Source organism: Rousettus aegyptiacus, unplaced genomic scaffold (genome assembly GCF_014176215.1).
Source record: "Rousettus aegyptiacus isolate mRouAeg1 unplaced genomic scaffold, mRouAeg1.p scaffold_m13_p_4, whole genome shotgun sequence".
Taxonomy (NCBI): domain Eukaryota; kingdom Metazoa; phylum Chordata; class Mammalia; order Chiroptera; family Pteropodidae; genus Rousettus; species Rousettus aegyptiacus.
Window position 1 is genome coordinate 120,325,440 of NW_023416307.1, and position 22,503 is coordinate 120,347,942.

General features: G+C 49.3%; 1 protein-coding gene across 13 annotated transcripts in view; it reads right to left on the reverse strand.

Annotated features, from left to right (window-relative positions):
- Positions 1–22,503, reverse strand: part of ATP2B2 (ATPase plasma membrane Ca2+ transporting 2) — a 359,406-nt gene that overhangs the window by 71,455 nt on the left and 265,448 nt on the right. For all 13 annotated transcript variants that reach the window (XM_016121355.2, XM_016121360.2, XM_016121357.2 and 10 more), the window contains 3 exons: positions 16,498–16,695; positions 10,273–10,530; positions 8,936–9,061 (listed from right to left, as the gene is read on the reverse strand). In XM_016121355.2, coding sequence (XP_015976841.1) covers positions 8,936–9,061; positions 10,273–10,530; positions 16,498–16,695 — 582 coding nt within the window. The remainder of the gene's footprint in view (positions 1–8,935; positions 9,062–10,272; positions 10,531–16,497; positions 16,696–22,503) is intronic.

A 22,503-nucleotide genomic window follows, 5' to 3' on the forward strand; every position in this document is an offset into this window, starting at 1 on the left:
GCCATGGACACTGACCTCAGATGCTAAACAGCCTTGATGACTTGCTTCTCGAACTCTTTTTAGTTTTTCCTTCTTTCTCCTCAAGATTGATTGCCACTTCTCCCTGTTTTCAGGGAAACTTATCTCTAACAGCCTTCTCTTTGTTTTCTAATTTGTTTTAGACTTGAATTTTATGGAAACAAACTCATTAGAATTGTATCTAAAATAAGTGTCAAGAGGTTCTGGGTTAGGACTTGAAGCACTTTCCTTTAAGCAAGGAATCTATTTTCATGTTTCAAGAGGTTTCACCCACTCCTTCCCTTTTGTTCTAGGATATGAGCGATATCTTGAGATTATGTGTATGTGTGTGTGTACATGCCTTTGTGTGTGTGTGTGTGTGCGCATGTGTGTGTGTGTGCGCGCGCGCGCGCATGTGACTGTGTATGTGTGGTGTTCTAGCATCTTGGCCCCCAGGATCTCAGGGTCTTAAAGTTCTTTACAAACAGACAGACACACACTCTCCAGTAAGTTCTTTTAAGGCAGGTAAAGGTCAGTCTGTCTATCCATGGATGAGTAAACCAAGTCATGAAGGCTCCCAAAGGGGCCATGAAGCCTGTGAGCTGTAACAGAACCCAGACAGATGGCTAGCTCTTTTGTTAGCTCCTTCCTCATTCCCAGGACAGAAGGACAGTGCTCTTTTGTCCTTGGGCAGGCCTCTGTGTGTGCGTGTGTGTGTGAGCTTGGACACTGACTCCAGGCCAAGCAGCCCAGGCCTGGTGTCTTCCCATCACTGGCAGACCCTGGAGCCCACATATCTCCCAAGGGGCACAAACTGGGAGAACTAGGGCCCAGTAATGGGACCTTGGTGATTATAATAACATGCTGACAAAGTGCTTTCTTGTGAACTGGCTCAGCTTGGGTGGGTGCTGAAAAGAGGGGTCGCTAAATAGCAGCAATATTACTTCTCCCAAAGAGGACATACAGATGGTCAAGAGACATATGAAAAAAACTCAAGGTCACTAATCATCAGAGAATTGCAAATTAAAACCACAATGAGATATCACCTTACACTTGTCAGAATGGCTATCATCAATAAATTGAGGAACAACCAGAACTGGCAAGGATGTGGAGAAAAGGGAACCCTCACACGTTGTTGGTGGGATTGCAAATTGGTACAGCTGCTATGGAAAACAGTATGGAGGTTTCTCACAAAATTAAAAATGGGTCTACCTTTTGAACCAGAAATTGTACTTCTGAGTATTTATCCAAAGAAAACCAAAACAACAATTTGTAAAGATCTTTACATCCCTATGTTCATGGCAGCACTATATACAATAGCCAAGATATATACAATAGCCAAGCAACCTAAATGCCCATCCACAGACGATTGGATAAAGAAGTTATAGTTCATATATACAATGGAATATTATTATTAAGCCATAAAAAAATGAAATCCTATCATTTGCAATGATATGGATGAACCCAGAGATTATTATGCTGAGTGAAATAAGTCAGACAGAGAAAGATAAATACCATATGATTTACTTATATGCAGAATTTAAGGAACAAAAAGAACAAACTAATCAAAAACAGACTCACAAATATAGAGGATAATCGAGTGACAGCCAGAGGGGAGGGGAAGGGGGCACTGAGATAAAGGGGTGAAGGGTTAAAGAAGGACCAATTAGTAGTTGATGGAGGGCCATAGGGATGGGGAGCACAGCATAGGGAATGCAGTCAGCAGTAATGTAATGGCTATGTGCAGAGACAGAGGGAAGACAGAGTAATGAGGGGGACCATTTTTGTGAACTACATAAATGTCTAATCGATGTACTGTATACTTGAAACTAATACAAAAAAATATCAGCAATATTAGACAGAGGAGGAAACTGAGGCCCAGAGAGGTCACATGGGTATGGAGGGCAGGGTTACTGCAGATCTTTAAAGGAGAGGGAGGCACACTTCGCTGCATTTACGGGGTGCAGACAGCAGTGACGGTGGCCTGCATTACCTTCTGTAGGACACCTGCTCTGTGCCAGGCAGTGTGCTAAGCCCTTCACCCCAGTCATCACTGAGTCTTCACACTGGCCCTCGGTTTACGGAGGAGGAAACTGAGGCTCAGGGAGAAGTGGCTCACCCAGAGTCAGCTGGTGAAGAGCCACCCTCTTTGTCAGACACCACCTTCCCCTATAGGAAACAAGGCCCTCACATCCTGGTCTCAAACACATTTGTGAAAAGACGGCTCTGCCTGGGTGGCATGCTCCCCACCTCTCTGGCTCTAAGCAGGATGGAAAAAGACACGGGGCCAATTTCCACCCAAGATAATCAGACCCCAAAAATCACCTTCTAATCTAATCACTCCCATCACAGCAGGGAGCTGGTAGCTCTGCACTGGGAAGGAGGGAGGAAGGAGGAAGAAGTCAGGGAGGTGGCCTTTGGCCACAACTCAGGGGACACCAGGCGAAGGCACAGCGTACCTCCTGTCCGGGCTTCACTGAGCCTTCGCTGGTCCTCCAGGCCCCAGCAGTATGTGGACCAGAGGATCTGTGGCTCTGTTTCCTTCTGTGCCCCAGCCTCAGCTATGACCACTGTTTCTCAGCTCAGACACCGTCGGTCAGCACCTCTTGGGTCAGACCCCAGTCTTCTGGCTCGTGACCACTGATTTCTGTCCTGTGGTGTCTGTCTTGGGAGTGTGTACAGCTCACTGGGCCTTTGTGTCCAGCCCCCACCGATCCCCTTTGCTTACGTAGTTACCACTGCCTGAATGCCCTTCTACCTCTTGTCCAAAACCTCCTCCTCGAGGCTCAGGACAAATGCCCCTCCTCTTAGGTGACCTTCCTGACCCCTACAAAGAGACTTTACCTCTTTCCTCTGAACCGACCCCTGTGGTTTCCATTGGGGGTGCTTCCAGGCCTGCTCCCCACCAGACTGTGAACCCCTTGAGGGCAGACTCTGAATGTGAGTCTCCTCTTGGCCTCCCACAGCAAAGCCTGGCTTATAGCTCAAATTCCTTGTTTGTGTTTTCCATGGTGGGCATGTATTATATTTATCAAGGAGAACCCCACATCCCCAAGAAGCTATCTTGATGGCTTTACAAAGGTCAAATTCATCCCCGCCTTGCCTTCCTCCCTAATTTTTAGAGAGCCATCCCTCACTCTTCCCTACCAGGACCTCAGGGCTTGGCTGTCCTTCCTGTCCAAGGAAGAATTGAGTGGACCAGGTCATCCCCCTAGGCTGTCACATCCCAGTCCCATGATTACCTACAGAGGGCAATGCTTAATCCTAAGGGCTGTGGCTCTAATGGTAGAACCATAGGCATACAAGTCATAGACTGGATAGCTAAATATTTCGAAGGAAAACTTCAGGGTCTTTGGGCTGGGGGTAGAAGTGAGAACCTTTTGGGTGTAGGGATCCCCGGCAGGGCCTAGCACCTGGACCTCACTGTCTATGGTCTCTTGGGCATCATCCTATAGCCCCCAACTCCTCTAAGCTCCCATGAGCCCATCAGAATATACAAGCACAGTTGGGGGCAGATAGAGAGGGTTCTGGGCTGAGGAGGAGGGGACTTGGGAACCAGGGTGGAGTCTGCTTCTGATTTGCTGTGTGACCTGAGGCCACCCTTCTCTCTGGACTTTAGTTTTGTCCTCTGTAAAATGGGGATGTCTGGCTTAGGTCTTATCACTAATGATGAAGTGTAGGTCCCCTGGAGACAAGGGCCACCCCTGGGTTTGGTAGGGTAGCTTCCATGAAAAGGCTGGACCTTGAAATTTTGGATGGGACCAGCAGAAAGGTTTTCATGGACAAACTGACCAAATGTGGAGCCTCCTGCCTGGGTCACACTCTTTCGTTTGTTGGACAGATATGGTGGAGTGCCAACTCTGTGCTGGGCTCTGGGACGTGAAGGGAAGGCCCCCTGTGGTCCCTGCCTTCCAGGAGCTCACAGTGGAGTTGGGGTTCAGGGGAGCAGACAGACACACAGATTAACAACAGCACAAGACAACAGGGTCCCCAGGGCCCAGTGGACTAGCAGGGAGCACGACCCAGGCAAAGGCGGGTAGATGAGACAGGGTGACGGCAGTGGATCAGCTGGGTTGAAGCTCAGGGCTCATGGCAGGAGCAGCGGGAGAGAAGCTGGATCGTGGAGCAGCCTGCACGGAGGGTTGTGGAGCTGGGTCTTTGCCTGGTACTCAATGGGGAGCCACCGAAAGAATTTTTTTTAGGGGAAGGAGAAGGAGACAATATTTATTGAGCATTCACTATGTGTCAAGTACTGTCTGAGCTGCTTTCTACACCTGGCTGTCACAGATACTCTGTGAGGTAATCACCACCACCACCTCGGGCATTTCATAGACAGGGAAGCAGCCCTGAGAGGCCACCTCCGCCTTCAGCCTGTGAGGGGAGCGCTGGGGCAGAGCGAGGGTGAGGCTCTAGTCTCTGCTATTTCCACCTTGCCAGGAAGGCCTATGGGCAGAGTCAGAAGGCAGGAAGTGAGACGGAGGCAGGAGAGTGGTGGGGGCTCTGTGTCAGCCATCCAGCTCCTGTCCATCTATGAGTTCAGGAGCTCAGGCCCAGGGAACACTGTGATTCCTGTCAACTGGATGGACTGTCCTGTCCCAACTGAGCCTTGCCTTTGACCTGGCAGCAGAGGTGGGCGATAGTCTTTCCGACTGCAGGCTTGAAGCTCATCTCTGCCTCAGACTTGCTCTGAGCAGCAGGAAATGGCCCACACCTGGTCTGGTCCAGCTATTGGTTGTCTTGGGGCCAAAGGCTCATACAGTGGCAAATGGGGTGCACTGAGCCCTCAGTGGCAGAGCTAGAGGGGCCTAGTTTTCTAAATTGAGGCTTCTGAGCCCAGAAAGGGCAAATGGCTGATTGAGGCTGCACAGCACATGAGACACAGTGCTCCTTGCTCTCCTGGTTTTGACTTCCCAGGCCTCCTTTTAGACAGGGAGAGGGGTGAAGTCGTGCCTTCTAAAAGGTCTCTTTCTGGGGATAGAAATGTGAAGAAGCGATGGAGGCCATTTCTGGGAATCGTTATCTGCCTCCAGGCATAAGCACCAAGCACAGTCATACAATTCCTAGCCCCGATGCGGTCCTTTCATCATTATTGTTATCACTGCAGTTAATAACAGCAGCAACACGCACTTTCAGAGCACTAGACAGTTGACGAAGAATATCAGCGTCCACAAACCCGTCCCCCTCGCAACAGCCCTGTGAGATAGTTTTTGGTATAAGTACAACCCCAAGCTCCTCTGCCCACCCGTGGCCTTTCAGGCTCAGAGTGGTTGAGTGATGGCCAAGGGTCACATAGTGGTGAGCAGTTTCCCCAGCTTTAAATCGTGACAAGACCAGACTCTCTAAGGATCTGCTGATCTTCTGAAAAGCTTAAAAACCACAAGTCTTGGCATTTATTTCTCACAAGAGGGATGACTGCTTCTATGGGACTCCCATGCAGATTCATGACCTAGGAGGTTTCAAAACCACTAGCCTTCCATGGAAAGTAAAGGAAGGCTGAGGAGCTACACTGTGTTCAAGGAGGCTGAAGGGGCAGGACATCTAAATTCCACAGAGTGTCCTGAATTGGGTGCCACCTGGAGAATGCTGTGGAAACATCTAGCAAATGTGAATATGGGCAGTATGTTAGGTGACAGTACTGTGTCACTGTTGAGTTTCCTGAATTGATAGCTGTGCTGTGCTTACATGAGAATATCCTTTTCTTAGGGAATACGCCTGAAGTATGAAGGGGTCCAGGGCCATCACGTGTGCATGACGAGAAAGAGAGAGGCTCCTGCGAGAGCAGATGGGGCAAAATGGCAACAACAGCTGAATCAGAGAGAAGGGCATGCAGGAGTTCTTTGTACTATTCTTGCGACTTCTCCAAAAGTATGGAATTATCTTAAGATACAAAGCTAAAACTAAAGAAATGAGCACAGGTCAGAGTTTGTACTCCAGGGCCTACCCATCTGTTGCTTGACCCACACAGGCTTTGAAAGAATAGGGATTTCTTGTCAACACTTAAACATTGGGAGGCTGTACATGAAAATCTGGATCGTTGGCTCCCCTTGCAAAGGGCATACTGCAGCTCCGCCGGTAGCACATTTGTAGGCAGTAGCAGAAGGCAGCTGAGTTCTTTGTTTGGGGCCTACACTCTCCCTGCCCGGCCCCGAAGATGTGCGAGCCTGCAATTCCTGAAAGTTTCTACTCTGCCAAATCTGAAGAACCTGACACAGGCCCCGGCCTGCCTGGCTGTCCTGGGGATGGAGCTCCAGGCCTTTAGGTTTTTCTTTGTTCTGAGTGCTGGGGACATGTGAGTCTTTCTGAAAGCTGGTCTGCCCCCATTCGTCAGATGGAGAGACTGAAATCCTGTGAGTCAGAGGTGAGCTGATGAAGGGTGGAAACCTGAGTGCTCTGTCTCCAAACACTGCGCTTGTTTCACACCACACGGCACTTCACACCACACAGCACTTCACACCACACCATTTGCAAAGGACAGTCACATCCATCCGTGCATGTGGTCTCCACAACAGCCCTGTGGGGTAGGCAGGAGGAAGGGCCCACAGGGGTGACTGCCCAAGGATGGCGGTGGTCAGAGAAGGCTTCGTGAAGGAGATGGGTCCTGAGCAGGTGGGCAGGAGTGAAACGAACAATGTGGAAGAAAGAGGGCCATTTGAGAGGAGAGAGCGGCCTAAACAGAGGCAGAGCAGAGGGAACTGAACAAGGTGGGGCTGTGGCAGAGGTACAGGGTGAGGAGGGTGTGGTGAATCTATGACTTTCACAGCTGGCGGGGGGGTGTTACTGAATGCAGTGTCCATTCAGTGCTTGGGGCTACTGTACAGCACTCACGCCCACAACCTGTCCAGGCCTGGCTCACATGCAATCAGCGATGGGGAACTCATTACCTGTCAGGCATCCTCTTTTGTCCTGTAATGATTCTGTCTGTTACAGAATTCTTCTCTTCCCAGTTAGATTGCTTTCTATTGTGCCAACTATGCCTCAGCTCTCTCTCAGAATACCCTGGTCTCTTGGGACAGCCAGTCCTCCTGGATATATCCCACCACCCCTCCCCAGTTATGAGGCTTCTCCTTGAGTAGAGGAAGGGACACACCTACTGACTTAGGCCCATCGCCTCCCCTTGACTTCCATGGATCCAGATGACCCACCTGGCCACTTCTCCCAAGGAGGCTTGCTTCTCTGCTAACCACCTGAGTCCAGAGGTTGGAACCAGGGCCATAGGGCCATGACCCTAAGCTCTCATGTAGCCCTAAGTTCCAAGAAGGCATTTGAGGCTTTGCATGATGGCTCGGTCAGACAAAGGCCTTTGCACTTGCCTAGACTGTGCCACTGCCTAGAATGGTCTTGTCATTTTACTGGTTTTGGCTCAAACGTAATCTCCTCAGACATCTTCCTTAACCAACTAAGATTCCTATCCCTTTCGCCTGGGTCTCTATGTCACTACGATGGTGGATTGTCTTCATTTGATTTATCACTATCTGAAATTACCTTACATATTTGCTTACTTGTTTCTTTATTGTCTGTCTCTTGGATTCTAAGCTCTAGGAGGGCAGGGATCTTGTTTGTTCAATTAATTATGGGCACACAGTAGATGCTTAACAAATTCTGGTTGAATAAATTCTGGATAACTAAATGCCCCAGATTTGACTCTCGTTCTTTTCTCCCATCCTCCTCAGCAGACCTGCTGATCTTCCTCTTTGTATTTCTAGGATGTCCTCACACTCCTTCAGACCTCTGTGCCTTTCCCATGTTTGCCTCAGCTGGGAAGGCCCTCTTTCTACAACTGTTTGTTGGGCTCCTACCTACCTTTAAAGCTCAGCTTAATTCCAACCCCCCTTTCCGTTCCCTTCTTGGCTTTCTCACACCTTCCTCACTTTTCTACTGTGAAATTAGCAGTTTGCAGTTCTGCTCACTCCAGCCTATCTGGATTGGGGGTTCCTGAGGCTAGAGGGGGTCCTGGTGCTCATCTCGGGGCCAGGCCCAGAGTAGCTGCTTGGAGGATGTTTGCTGCGCACTGCTGTACAATAAGGCCTTTTGAGTGTTCCCATCGTGGGGAGTATCACCTGGCTGGTGCCTCACCTCTGCAGGGTCTCCCCACCTGCTCTCTTGCCCCTTGCAGCAGCTATAGTGAGATTTAAAAACTGTGAAGGTGATCAGCTCATTGCTTAAAACCATTCCAGAGAATCCTCATCAACTCAGAAAATTTCCGAACTCCTGACCACAGCCTACACGGCCTGACCTCTGGCCTCTCTGCCTCTCCTCCTCTCCATCTTGTTCACAATCTTCAAAGACGGTTTCTGCCTTTGGGCCTTTGCAGCTGCTGTTCCTTCTGCTTGGTATACTTTTCCCTGGACAGTCACAAGCCCAGCTCCTGCTCATCATTCATACCTGAGCTCACACATAGCTTCCTCTGACCTCCCGGCCACTTGCTTCTCATTGCCCTGCTTTATTTTCGTCACATACTTATCATCTCCTGGAATTTTCCCATTGCTTCTCTCTCCTCACTATACCACAAGCTCCTCGGGGCTGGAGCCTCATCTGCCTCATTCTTCCCCAGGAGCCAGTCTAGTGCCTGGCACACAGGAGGTGTTCAAAATGACTGTCACCTGACTGACTCTTTCTTATCCCTGATGAGAACAAACCTTAGTATTCAGAAAGCCAAGTCGTTAGAAGGTAAGTTCCATGAGGGCAGGGATTCTTCACTGATTTTATTCACTGTTACTCCCAGAGCCTAGAGCAGCACTGAGTGCACGGTAGGCTCAATGCATGTTCACTGGGGAAAGGGGAAGAAGTTCTCACTTGGGGCTGAGCCGGCCAGAGACCTGAAGCCAAAGACCAAAGTCTCTGAGGCCCTCCAGCCTCACGAAGGAGACATAGGCACCCCCTTCCACATGGGAGCGGGAATAGGCAATGGGAGTGAGCCCACTGGCGGGCTGCAGCTCACCTGACAGCAGCATGGGGTCCTTGTCCACAGACTTGCGCACCTGGTCAGACTCCCCTGTCAAGGAGCTTTCATCAATCTTGAGGTCATTGCCCTGGATGAAGAGACCATCAGCAGGGAGGAGGTCACCTGGTGGGAGGAAGAGCAAGGGAGTCGGCAAGGTCTCAGGTGGCTGGAGAGGCTAAAATATTTCCTTAAAGATGTGATTACAAGGGAAGGCTCACCAATGGGGACTGGCTGTCTAGAGCTCCCAGGGTGCAGGAACCAAGATGGTGCCCGTCACAGGCCAACAGGCAGCTGAAGACTGGAGCCAAGGTGAATGGTACAAGGCCTGGAGGGCTGAGGTTGGGCCCAACAATGATCTTAGCTCAAATGGGCATGTTCTTTAGTTTATTAAGTGCTTCTCTTGGCCTAGAATGGATTTGGGGCTTAATTTTCTCAATGATTCATTCTCTGGTCTCAACTATAATTGGGGAATTATTTTGGAAGAGACTAGTCCATCTTGGCTAGGTGGAGGAGACTCTCTGACTGGTACATTGTCAGAGGAACGCAAGCTCCTGAGAGCTGAGTGAGGAGGGACACTCCAATCTCTCTCCTATCTTCTGCCTTTGATCATCCAGGACATATCTCATCCCTTTAGCACCAGCCTGGCTACTCTCTTCATGACAGTATCACAGGCTCAGAACATTCTTTCATCCATGTCCACTTCCCGTAACACCTTCTCTAGCCCAACAACCATCCATCAACAGCCAAATCAGGGATGGGAAATGGATTTCAGCTCATAAAACCATTCTGAGTGTTAGTGGTCCTTGGAGTGTTGCGTTGAGAAGCCTTCTGAGGCTGTATCTAGGTTCTGAGCTGTGATTGATTAGTAGTGTCTATTATGGGTGGAGGTTTTGAGAGTGGTGGCACATGTGCCATGTATTTTTTTAAGGTGAGGCAACCCTTGGTTGACCTCACAGATTGCGAGGACCTTGTCAGTTTACAATCCTTTATTTTTAAATTTTTTACACCTATAGCACCTGGCCTTCCTAGGTGGTCTCCCATCTGACTACTAACCAGGCTTGACCCTGCTTAGCTTCTGAGATCAGACAGGATTGGGATTGTTCAGGGTAGCATGGCTTTAGATCGCTATTTCTGATATAAATGAATTCTGGAATCTTATCCCCTCCAGGAAATAGCCTTCAATTTCCAAAAGATCCCAGAAGACATCTTGGCTTGGGATCAGCTTTCAGGGACCCACCCTCTTCCCTGAGCCAGCCTCCCTGTGTCTGCTTGGCCTGTCCCTCCTCTGCCTAGACTCCAGCTCTAACACCTGGCTCTGTAACTAGGACACTTACCATATTTAATTTGGGCGATATCTCCAACCACAATCTCAGCCACAGGGATCTGGACCACCTGGCTAGCCCGGACCACGGTGAACTTCTGTTCCTGCTCGATGCGGCTCTGCAGGCCCCGGAACTGCTTCTCTTTGCTCCAGTCATTGAAAGCAGTGACCAGGACCACACAGATGACTGAGAGGAGGATGGCCGCCCCCTCAATCCAGCCCGCCTCAGCCTCCCCTTCATCCTCTGCCCCGCCCTGGGCCGTTGCACATCCTGCAGAGAGCAGAAGGAAGTAGGTGGGGTGGGTTAGCTAGGCAGAAGGGGCCTCATGAGTCTGGATTTAAATCCCAGCTCTGTCAAGTAAAAAATGTCAATAATTGGATGACTGCAATCATTTTATTCAGTGTGTCTGGGTGCCAAACCCTGTGCAAAGTGCTTCACACACATCCTCTTGGAGCGCTCACTCTGCCCGTTTCAGATATGGAAATAAGCTTTTTAGAGAGCCCTAGTGACTTGCCTAAGCTAAGGAGGGCAAGTGAGAGCTAGGATGTCTGGCTTCAGAGCCTATTAGCTACCTCGATTTTCTGCCTTTGTTTTGGCTGTGAGTTCTTGGGTAAATGAATTCACCTCTCTGAACCTCAGTTTTCTCATGTATAAAATGAGAAGAATCTTCTTTGTTCTGGGGACCTATTGTGAGGGTTGAAATTTAATGAAGCGAGGCCCATGGCATCTCTAGCACAGACCCGGTCAGCAGAGAGGCCTGGTTCATGAGAAAAGAAAGAAAGTGAGGCTGAAACTGAATGAGGTCAATCAATAGTGCACCTGCCTTTGGGTCTTAAATGAAGTTTCGTTGATGTCTTTTCCTTCTATTCTTCCAGTAATGATGAGGCAGATCTCTAGGCCGGGGGGCAGGAACCACAACCCTGGACTGGACCTCCAATGAGTCGGTCCTAGTCCCACTGCTGTCCTTGCATGGCCCTGGGTAAGTCACTGCCCTCTATGAGCTGTAGCATCCTCATCTGCAAAGTGGGGGTCGCTTGGACCACCTTTGGGGTCAAGGAGAAGAAGGTGAAAGCTCTGGCCAGTGTGTAGCCACAGGAGGTTCTTTCTTCTCCTTTGTTGGGTCAGCGCCTTGACTTCACCGTTAGGACACATACACTTTACCTGAGCTGCTTGCCTGACCTACTCTGATCCTGCATCCCACACCCTCATCCAACTGAATCTTCCAGTCTGGGCCTTCAAATTGCTTGAGGCCTGCCAGGCCCACCATATGAAAAAGAAAAAAAACACACCCTACACATTTGATTATAAAGGCCTCAGACTCAAAGGCAAGTCCTGCCCACACAGTGTCAAGGGCTAGGGCCTTTCAGAGCCCTTCCACACACCTTTCTCCTGCTTTTCCATAAGGATCCAAGGAATGTTCAGTACTATTCCTATTAACATATGAGGAAACTGAGGCCCAGAGAGGTGAGGTAACACAGCCAACGTGGGTAGTGCAGCTGGGACTAGCCCCGGTTCTTTTTTCCACTGGGGAGTGGAGAATGGCCCTCTCCATGGAAAGCGACCATGAGCAGTGTCCGACCATCCTCTCCTGAAGAACTCAGAGTAGTCTCTTTCCACAGGTGCCACGCAGTGGACTGGGCTATTTGTAATGCCTGTTCTATGCCAAACATTCCCTTTAATCCTCAAGCTTACTGGAAAAAGGGAAACAGTTCAGAGAGGGGCAGAGACTCACTTGGGGTTACACAGCAGATCTGGAGTTTGAATCTAGACCTGGGCCTGGAATCTGACACTGGACCTGGCCTGCCCACTGTCCTGAGCCCAGTGCCCCTTGTCTTGTGCTGGTCTCATGTGGGAAAGTAAAGTAGAAAGTAGACCTATGGGTGACTGTCTAGAAGTCCAATTCAATCCCAAGGAAGAGAGAACAGCAGTATTAAGAAACCCCGGCAAAGCGTCCGGTAAGCGAAGGGTCAGAAGCAACACAAGATGGCCAAGTAGTACCCAGAAATGTTTTTTGGCTCCCAGTTCCTCAGAGAGTCCAGGCTTGGGAGGGTATAGAATGACTGCAGTCCAGCAGCATGTGCCACTGAAAAATTCAACATCTTTCATGGAACCAGCTGTTCCCCGAAGGCTAGTTAACAACCATATCATTGCATGGGGTTCTCAAGGTCACTTTTGTTTTTCCCTTTGGGAATTTCAGACTTTTCCAACAATTTTAAACTGTTAACTGGACCAGCCTTTGGTTGTAATGATACTCATAATTGTGCTAATGGTAACTGACAGCAGACCAGCCCTGAGTTCAAAGTGTAGCTATGCTAACTTAACAGCTGTGAACCCATGAGCTAGCTACTGAACCACAGTGCCTCAGTTTTCTCATCTGCAGAATGGGGGTAATGACAGGTACTCCCTCCTAGGCAGTTGGGAAGAAGAGCCTTTATGTAAAGCATGACTGCAGTGAGCACACAGTACATGCTCATTTAAAGCTGCTGTTCCCTGTAGCCCGTCGTCTGGCGTGCATCATTGCATTCGAGTCCCCACAGCCAGACTGAATGGAGCCTCAAGCCCCGCGTTACAGAAGGGATACAGCTGGAGAGCAGGTGATGACAGGAGGCGGGGAAGTAGAGTGCCCTTCTGCCACCACGAATGACACCAATAAAAACCCCCAAACTGGGAAACACAGGTGAACCTTGCTAAATGGAAACCTATTAAATGGAGATGCATCCTCTTGGATTTCGGGGGAGTGATTTGAAATACAGAGCCCAGGGCTTCACTTTATAGGACTTCTCTTATCCTCTGCCCCTGCTACATACTCTGTACATGGAAAGGCCACTCTTTCCCTGTTGTGTGCTTCATCAACGGGCCTCCCATTAGTTACTGCAGCATTTAGGACACTTAGAAATAGCCCAGGGTAACGGAAAACCTTCAGGTTCTAGAACTAGGAAGACCTGGCTTCATATCCAGGCTCTGCTATGTGACCATGGGTAAGTGACCTAGCCTTTCTGAGCCTGTTTGGATGTAAAATTCGTGTAAAATTGGATAACCCCAGGAACTTTGTAAGCCCTGGACCTAGTAAGGGCCTGACACATCATCATCTCAATACATGATGAACATCGGTCTTCTCTCTCTTTTCATGAGCTGCTCTCCTTGCACTGGCTTCTGGAAACCAAGGCATGGTGGTTAAGTGGAATTTGTTCCTTTGACTCCCAGCCCTGACTGCTGCCTTTGCTTATTTGATACCAAGGAACACTCTGGGCCCTTGAGAGCATTCTCCGCTAGCAAAAGCCCGTTAGCTTTTATCTCCTTCTTAGAACTCTCTGATAGGGACATGGTACCTTGGGATGGCCAGAAAGTGGGCATGTGGAACTCTGGGTTAGGTCTTTAGACACTGTGAGCTGCTGAACCCTGGGAACAACTCCTGCCATCCCTAGTGCAATTAGGCAGAAGAGACCAGGAAGGAGGAAAAAGAGGGAAGTGGGCAGGCTTTGCTGAACTCTCCTCTGGGCCCTTCTTGGACTGGAGCAGGGACAGGATCTAGAGACGTGACCACAGGGTCTGGGGAACCTGTAGCTGTTTTCCCTGGACCTGGGGTTTTCTAGGGCATGGCCTCTCACTATCTGTGTGACCTTGGGAAAGTCTGTGTGACTTCTCTGAGCCTCCCTGTGCTTGTTTACCAGTAAAATGGCAAGCTACCTCTTAGGTGGTTGCCAGGGCCTACCATTGAATAAGGGCCCTCAAAACTGGTCAAGCCACAAATGTTTTCTAAGCACCTCCTATATGCCTGTCACTCTGCTAGCACTCTGGCACTAGGAGAGCTATCATGGACAGGGAGTTGGGAGGACTCGATGTGCCAGACCAAGCCCTTCCTCAAATGTGCTATGTGACTTTTGACAAATGTCTGGAGGTCTCTGAGCCATGAAAGCAAACAGGGAAAGGCTGTGGGTGCTGCAAGGCACTCTACAGCCCGTTAGTCCATCACCAGAATCATTTTATACATAACTGATGAAGCCCATGTCTGACTTGGCAGGGGTGTGGTCCTGGCAAAATGGATAATCCAGAGCTCAGAGCTCAGAGCTCAGACCGGGCCTGGATGTTGGGGGAGAAATTAGTATAGTCACAACGTGCAGGGACTTCACTCTGAGGCTGGAGAGTGCGCAGCTGTCCTTATCGACCCAGAGTGTGGTCTGAGCTAGAGTCTCAGTTAGAGGCAGGGAGGGACAGTGGAAAGAACCAGAAGGCTTGGGTTTCAAATCTGGCCTTATTGCCTATAAGCTGTATGGCCATAGGTAAGTCCTCCCCTCTGAGCCTCGGTTTCCACTTCTCGAAGATGGAGGTGATTGCAGCCACTCGTTTGGAAGGTTGTGGGGAGGCTCCCCCGGCACACGCTGGGAGCTCAGCACGTGCTCCTACCACACCCCCTCCACCACCCGTTCTCTGAGTCCTAATCGTCCACTAAATTGGGTCGCATGAGGTCATTTACCCGACTGGCACTGCCTCAACCTTGTCCCTTTCTGAGGAAATGCAGCTGAGGGATAGGAAGAAGGACTCAGAAGCCAGAACGCCTCAGTCTGAGTCATGGTTCTGCACATCCTAGAGTGTGACTGAGCAAGTCATTTCCTATCTTAGAGCCTCAGTTAAAAATAGCATCTATCCACTGGCTTGTTGTGAGGATCAAGCGAACTTCTACCGTAAAAGCTCACAACTAGTGGTGGCTATAAAAATAGTCAGAACAATTATCACTATTATTATGCTTTTGTGTTGCATCCATAGCTCTGTTCAAGATTTATTCAAGTAGCCATGTACAATCTTCTACATTTTTTATAAAACTTTTACAAAGAATGCTTCCCATTATGCATCTCATAATGTTCTATGTGAAAGTTCGTCCCAGAATTCATTGTCAGGGAACATGCTATGTTCCTAAAGAACCGTTTTTCCTCCCGTTGATAAATTGAGCTATGAAATCCTAATTCCCTTTCTGCATTGGCTGCCAGGAAGCTCAAAGTCACATATCTGGGAAGCGATGGAGACAGGGGTCTTGACTTTGGAAACTGTTTTCGACTATTTTATTTCCCTTCCACACTCAGAGGGGAGGGGGCTGGTAAGAAGGAGAATGGTTTTCTTGAGGCAAAACTTCCCATTCTGATCTTCTAGGACAGAGGTTGGCAAACTTTCTCTGTAAAGGCCAAAGAGTAAATAGTTTAGGCCTTGTGAGCCATACAGTCTCTGTCGCAGTTAATCAACTCTGCTATTGCAGTGGAAAAGCAGCCATAGACAATATGAGAAAGAGATGGGCGTGTTCCAATAAAACTTTATTTTTACACAATGAAATACGAATTTCGTGTAAAAGTTGCACATTGCAAAATAATATTATTTTGATTTTTCTCAACCATTGACAAATGTGAAAACCAACTTTAGCTCATGGGCCATACAAAAACAAGAAAGTTAGCCCAATTGGGCTGGTGGGCCATAGTTTGCAATCTCTGTTTTAGAATATCTGGTGCAAAGAGCTCTGATGTCATCATGAGCTCCTTGCACGACACAAGGAGCGAGTGACTTGGGGGTACTAAGGAGAGGCCCAGCTTTTTAGTTTAAGGAGAGTCCCTCAGAGGCTGGAGCACTCAGAGGGCAGGAACCCGAGGGGGATCCCTGTTAATGAGTGTGAATGCAGCCCACTGGGTAAGCAATTTGGGGGCTTTGTCCTTGGATGTGAGAGAGGGGAGCCCTCAGAGAGCAGCCTGGACAGGTGTGTGGAGTCACCCTCACCTGGATTTTGTCCAACAGAACCAGACTCTCTCAGGGAGGATCCTAGGCAGCAGAGTTTTTAACAAGCTCCATTGGAAAACCTGAAGGCTCTTTATAAGCTAGGTGACCTTGAGAAAGTTAACGCACTTCTCTGTGTCTTAGTTTCTTTGTCTTTAAAATGGGCATAATCACGGCCCCTACCTCATGGGGTTGTTAGGAGGATGACATCTCAGCCCAGAGCTCGCCATATTGTAAGTGCTCATTATAATTATTAGTATTGTTTGTCCAGCCCTTGCATTTCATTTCACACATGGGAACCCTGGGGTTGGGGCTCTGAGTGGGGTCTGCCTTGGCCACTCACTGGCTGTGGGTGAGGCCCTGCCCCTTGAGCCTCAGCCTTATCTAGAAGGAGCAGTGGCCATGAATGCTGAGCACCCCACGCTGTGGCTGGGCACGCACATTGCAGGGAGGGGTGTGGGGGTCTGAGGCCTCCCGTCTTACCTTCATTGCTCTCGCCAGGCGGGTGGTAGAAGGAGAGTCCCAGGGAGATGATGGCCGCAATTTCCAGGATGATCAGAGTCACATCTTGCAGCGCTTCCCACACGAGTTGCAGGAAGGTTTTTGGCTTCTTTGGAGGTATGAAGTTTTGCCCAAAAATCTGTTTTCTCTTTTCAAGGTCTGGAGCGGTGCCTGGCAAACCTGTGGACAGAGTGCAGAGAGGTTGGCCTGGAGGGTCCTCGTTCCTAGAATTGTCTCAAGTGGGGCTGGCCACATGGCAAAGAGCAGAGAGAGGGAAGAAACAGAGCAGGGAACTTGCAGGCACCAGCCAGGAGCCCAGAATGGGCACCTGGGAAATGCCAGAGATACCAGCAGTGGTGTAAATAGTGGTCTCCCAAAATGATGTATCCACGTCCTAACTCCCGGAACCTGTAAATGTGATCTTATTTGGGAAAATGGTCTTTGCAGATGTAATTAAGAATCTTGAGATCACCCTGATTATCGGACAAGCCCTAAACTCAATGACAAGTGTTTTTGTAAGAGACAGAATGCAAGAAGACACAGACACAGAGGGAAGACGGCCACGTGGAGACCGAGGTAGAGATTGGAATGATACAACCATGAGCCAGTGAATGCTCAGAGCCAACAGAAGCTGGAAGAGGCAAGGAATGCAATGTTACCTACAATTGTTGGAGGGAGCATGGCCCTGCTGACATCTTGATTTTAGACCTCTGGCCTGAAGGATTGTGAGAGAATAAATACCTTTTGTTCAAAGCAACCTAGTTTGTGCTCATTAGTTATAGCAGCCACAGGAAGTGAATACACACCATCATGCCCACCTGGCACCTGCACCCTTGCTCCTGGTTTGCATTCACTTGCCCTGCTGAGCACAGACTGAGAAGTCTCTGCCTGTCCAGTTTGCTGGGCCTTTGGCCACCCAGTTACTTTCTCTGAGACTCACTTTCTCCATCTTGATAATAGGGGAGTTCCATAGGGTGGGTAGGCCCTAAGAATCTAGGGTTCTAAGGTCTGTAGGCTCTGAAGTGATCCTGCTGATGTCTGTTCACATTTTGGGGCTCCTCATTAGGTTTGGTGTAAATAAAGAGCTTCACTAAGAAGCAGCTTGGTGGGAGTAGGGCCAGATTATCTCCAGGGCCCCTCCTGACTGGTCAGAGAGAGGTGGGTCTCTGAATCTTCTGAGAGTCTGTGGTTAAAACATTCTGGAGTCTACAGTGTGACCAGTTGAAAATGTGGTTGTTTTCTAGTTCTGGGAGTCTGGCCATGGCTTAGGGGTTCTATCATGCTGGGGATTCACAAGCTTGTCATTGAGATCCTGAGTCCTGGGACAGAGCAGAGGGCAAGGGTTTCAAATCTGAATAGTTGTGAGGGCCAAGAAGGTTTTGTGAATGAGTGAAGTCAATGGGTGGGAGGCAACATAGAGTGGTGGGGACTGTGGCAAAGTAAAGAATCTCAGGCCTTCTAAACGGGCAGCTATTTCTCTGTTCCTGTGGGGGGAATTTGGGCCCAGAGTGGCAGATATTCCAGTGTTCTAAGAAAAACTGTACACTTGGAATTTGATGTAAAATCTCTCCAGTAAAAAACATATCCGTAGCTGGATTTGGCCCCTGGGTTGCTAGTTTGAGACCTCAAAGGCTGTAGAATGAGAAGCGGGGGAGGATCCTGGAAGAGCAGAACAGCCTCTCTGTCACTTCCTTCTCTCTCCTGGTTGCTCCCTCCCCAGCACCAGGCCCTGCTCCCTACAGGCTTCTGAGAGCCCCTCTGTTCTTCAGACACAACAGCTCATGGAATGAAAATATATGTGTGTTCTGCTAGGGCTGTTTCTATGGTTTCCACAACAAACACCTCAGTATATAAATTCAAGTTGGGAGCCTTGAGTGTTGAGGCTCATGTGGGGTGGCTAAGATGGCAGATAGTGACCATGATGTCTTGCTTGCCCTCCTTCTCTCAGGGTGGGCTGAGCTGGAGTTGGGGATACCAAGACCCAAGTACTTGGGTGGGGTCTGGACTCAGATGTCTCAGCTCTGAGTGACTTTGTCTAAGTGATTTCACCTCTTAATGCTTCGGTTTCTCCATCTGTAAAATGTGGGCAACAGAGGGCTTCACAGGGGTGGGCTGAGGTTTCAGCAGGATGTCTTGTGTAAGGTGCAGAATGCTGTTCCTGGCATCGGGTGAAGATATTGTACTAGGAGGAATGGGTAATTCATCATGACCTCCTAGAGGAGGAGGACTGAACAGGTGAGATTTCAATAAGATGGGAGGAGGGCAGTCAAGGTGAGGTTAGGCACAGCAGAAGGGCTATGTGATTGCAGACCAGCCACTTCTCTTTGGGTCTCAGTTTCTCCACGCATGACACGAAAGATTGGCTTAGCTTGTGGCTCTGATATCTTACATCCAAAGACAGTGTTTTGAGGACCTACAGGTGGGACAGCCCACCTGGTCTAGCTCACCTGTCACTCTCTTCCCAGAAGCAGAATCATGTAGTCTCCTTGCCTTCTGGCTGAAAATTAACATGCTTAGTTTGGGGAGCAGAAAAAACTGGGGCTAGAGTGAGAGATGAATGTGTTGGGGATTCAATTTGGATTAAAGAGCATCTTGCCATTTAGCATATTAAAAATTAATACACTGTGTCAAATACTGCTAGACAAGGCCAGCCAGGCATTGAAAATTTAGAAAAACAAATGCCTAGGAATTAATGTCGAATGTTGTGTGGGGCTATGGGTTTCCAAATGTGAGTTTCCTTTTATACAAGAGGCAGAGGGCAGAGCCTGGCTCAGCGAGGGCATGTGCATGGACCTCAGGGAGCTGCAACTTATGACTGAAAGCCCTCCGACCTGAACATTGGTCCCACCTTGGCCCTGGGGTCATGTTTCCTGTTAAGGAAAGCTCAGGGGGACAGTGAGCGCCAGCTTTTGTGGACAGAGGGGAGGACTTCCTCACAGATGAGCTGGAGGTGGATGGATGACATAGGGAGGAAGGGAAAGGAGAGTACATACAGAGCCTGGCTGACCCACCCTGGGTATCCTGTAACCAGATGCCAGGCCCCCAGGGAAGCAGGAGCCTTTTATTTAAAGAAGCTTGAGTTCTCCCTCCCCTATTCAGCCCCTCTCAAGGTAGAAGAAAGTAGTTAGGGTTGTATTAGATGGTATACATCTAATCATCCACTTGCTTATTTAACCAATTAACAAATACCTACCGAGCACCTACTATGAGCCAAACATTGTTCTATATGTTGGGAATGCTGCAATGAGGATGACTGGACTGCCAGGAAGGGTTTCCTGGAGGAAGTGTAACTGGGTGATCTTGGACAAAAAAGTAGGCGTTAATCAGCTAAGGGGAGAGCGGATCTGCAAAGGAATAAGAAACACCAGGGGACTTGGAAAAAGCCAATATGGCTGCAGCATCCCTGGTTTGCCCCTCATGGAGAGAGGGCAGGTGGTCCTCACAGTAGAGGACACATCTATTATGTGCCACACAGGGTTATCATTAAGTAGGCCTTGGGGTGAGGGTGAGGGGGTGATCTAATGGAGACTTTGGCTCATGGAACTCAACTTGTTGCCCTCTTCCCCTTGCCTGCTTGGTAGCTCAGCATTGACTTTAAAGTTCCCCTCTAGGAGCTGCACTGGAGTAGCTTGTCCTGTGCCTATGCATCATCTTATTTCTCCTTTCTTTCCGTTGTCTGAGTTACCTCACTTAAATCATTTAAACCTTTCTGAATTAGACAAACTTTTATAAGCTGCTTTGGAGTTAGAACATGCATGATTAGTTAGGATAAAAAGGGGCTACTGAGGTGAGTAAAGGCACAGGGGCTGGATTAGAGGATGGGGATGCACAAAATAGGACTTACTTTCTGCCCTGGTAATTGAGGACGGGGCTTTATTCTTCCAGTGTATGGGGCACTGAAACAAAGCACCTGGTGTCGACAGGCTGGGCTCTATCAAAAGTAGGGGCCTCTGGCCTTAGGGAGGGGCTCAGGGTGAACGGGTTCCAGGCCATCCAGATGACCTCTGACCTCTTATCCCCTGCTCTGAGACCTTCCCCTGAAGCTGAGCATCCTTGATTCCAGCAGAGGGACTCCCGAGAATTTTTTTAACCCCTAGTGGTAGCCAGAGTAAACTTTGCCCACGGTCTGAGTAAATGATTTCAAGTAAAAAGCAAGCACAACAGTCATATCCCTTAGACTCTCCATCTGCTGCTCAGTGCTACTGCAAAAACCAACTGCTCTCTTAGATTCTGGGGGGAGGAGGCCCAAGGCCACAGGGGCAGTGGTAAGAGGGGAGGTCGAAGTGAGCGGAGGGCAGGCTGCTTCCAGAGGTGGGGTAGGTGGGAGCACCTGTGTCCAGTGACCTCAGATCTGGGTTCAAGTCCCAGCTGCTCTTTGGTTCGAACTGGTGCCTCGGCCAAATCATTTCCCTCAGTTTCCACCTCCGTACAATGGGGTGAAAGTGCAAGTGTCCAGCAAGGGTGAGAGCAAATCAGGATTATAATGCGTATAAATAGTGCCTGGCACATACTGGCCCTCATCAATGACAGACACAGTCGTTACTACTAACTGTGTTACTACCGCCACTACTACCTACCACATCACCACTCCTGTTACTCCGGGCTTGGAATGTGCCTCCCCGATAGTTCTGTCAGCATTGCCACTGCCTCGGATGTGTCAGAACTTACCACCACAGGCACAACACACCCCTACCCTGGTCCCAACACCCGGTTTGGATGCATCTTTACTTCTTTACTTGCTGTGTGACCTTGAGTAGATCACTCACCCTCTCTTGGAGGACTTTAGGATGTTTCATTTGAGGATCACAGAGAATCAAGGCTCTGACAGTGCTCTGTGAACTGTAAAGCCGTCTTCTGTTGGGATCACCCTATGATGCAAGTGTGTACACTGAGGCACAGGGTTCTTGCCACAGAGCTCAGCGCGCACCCCGCCCTCCTCCAGACTGATCTAGTCCAGAGTGAGCTGTGTCTGCTTGGGTCAAATGTCCTACAGTGACCCTCCCTGATTAAGCCGACATGCGTCATCAATTCACACCAGCCTGATCCTGTCAACTCTGGGGTGCTTAGGACATTTCAGATGAAATGGATTGTGAGTGCTTTCTCAGGTAAGCCAAAGGTGGCTTCGTGGCCCTGCTACATGCATTTAAAAAACAGAAACAAGATTCAAAACAGGCAATGCCCACGAGGCCCCCCAGAAGGCAGTCGTGTGACTAAGTGGGAGATGCTATCTGTGCAGGTATGCGCATATACTCAGGGGTTTGGCAGTGCATCCGTGAGCGGGGGTGGACACAGGCAGGTGTGTGGCATAGGGCTGCATGTGGGAGGGGGAGTCCACGTGCATGTACCCTGTCAGGGGCCAGGGAGAGTGGGCAGTTTACAAAGGCATCATGGTTGGGATGTTTGGGGGAATTCGCGATGTTCAAGATAAAACAATGAATGGGAGAAGAGACCTAATTTGGAGTCTTGGTACTTCCCTGCTCTGTGACCTTGGGCAGATGACATTGCCAGTCTGGGCCTTAGCTTCTTCATATGCAGCTTGGGAATAATGATAGCACCTACCTCATAGAGTCAGTGCGAGGAGAGAGCATATCTAACGTGCATGGACCAGCACCATAGTATCAGCTGCTACTACTGAGCTACTCCCCACCCCCACCCCCTTTCCCCCACAACTCTGCCCCTAGGCACTAGCTTCTGGCTTGATTGTACATTAGAATTACCAGGGAGCTTTAAAAAATATTAATGTCCGGGCCTCAGACCAAGAGATTATGATGGAATTGGGTGAGGGTGTGGCTTGGGGCCTTGAAAAGCTTATGAGCTCCCCAGGGACACACGACCATGGTTCTGAGACCAGCAGCTTTAGCATCACTTGGACATATGTTGGAAATGCACATTCCAAGATGTACTACCTCAGATCCTCTGGGGGTGGGGCCCAAGCATGTGTGTTATGACAGCCCTCCCCTGGGGACGGGAATACAGGCTCTGGTTGCA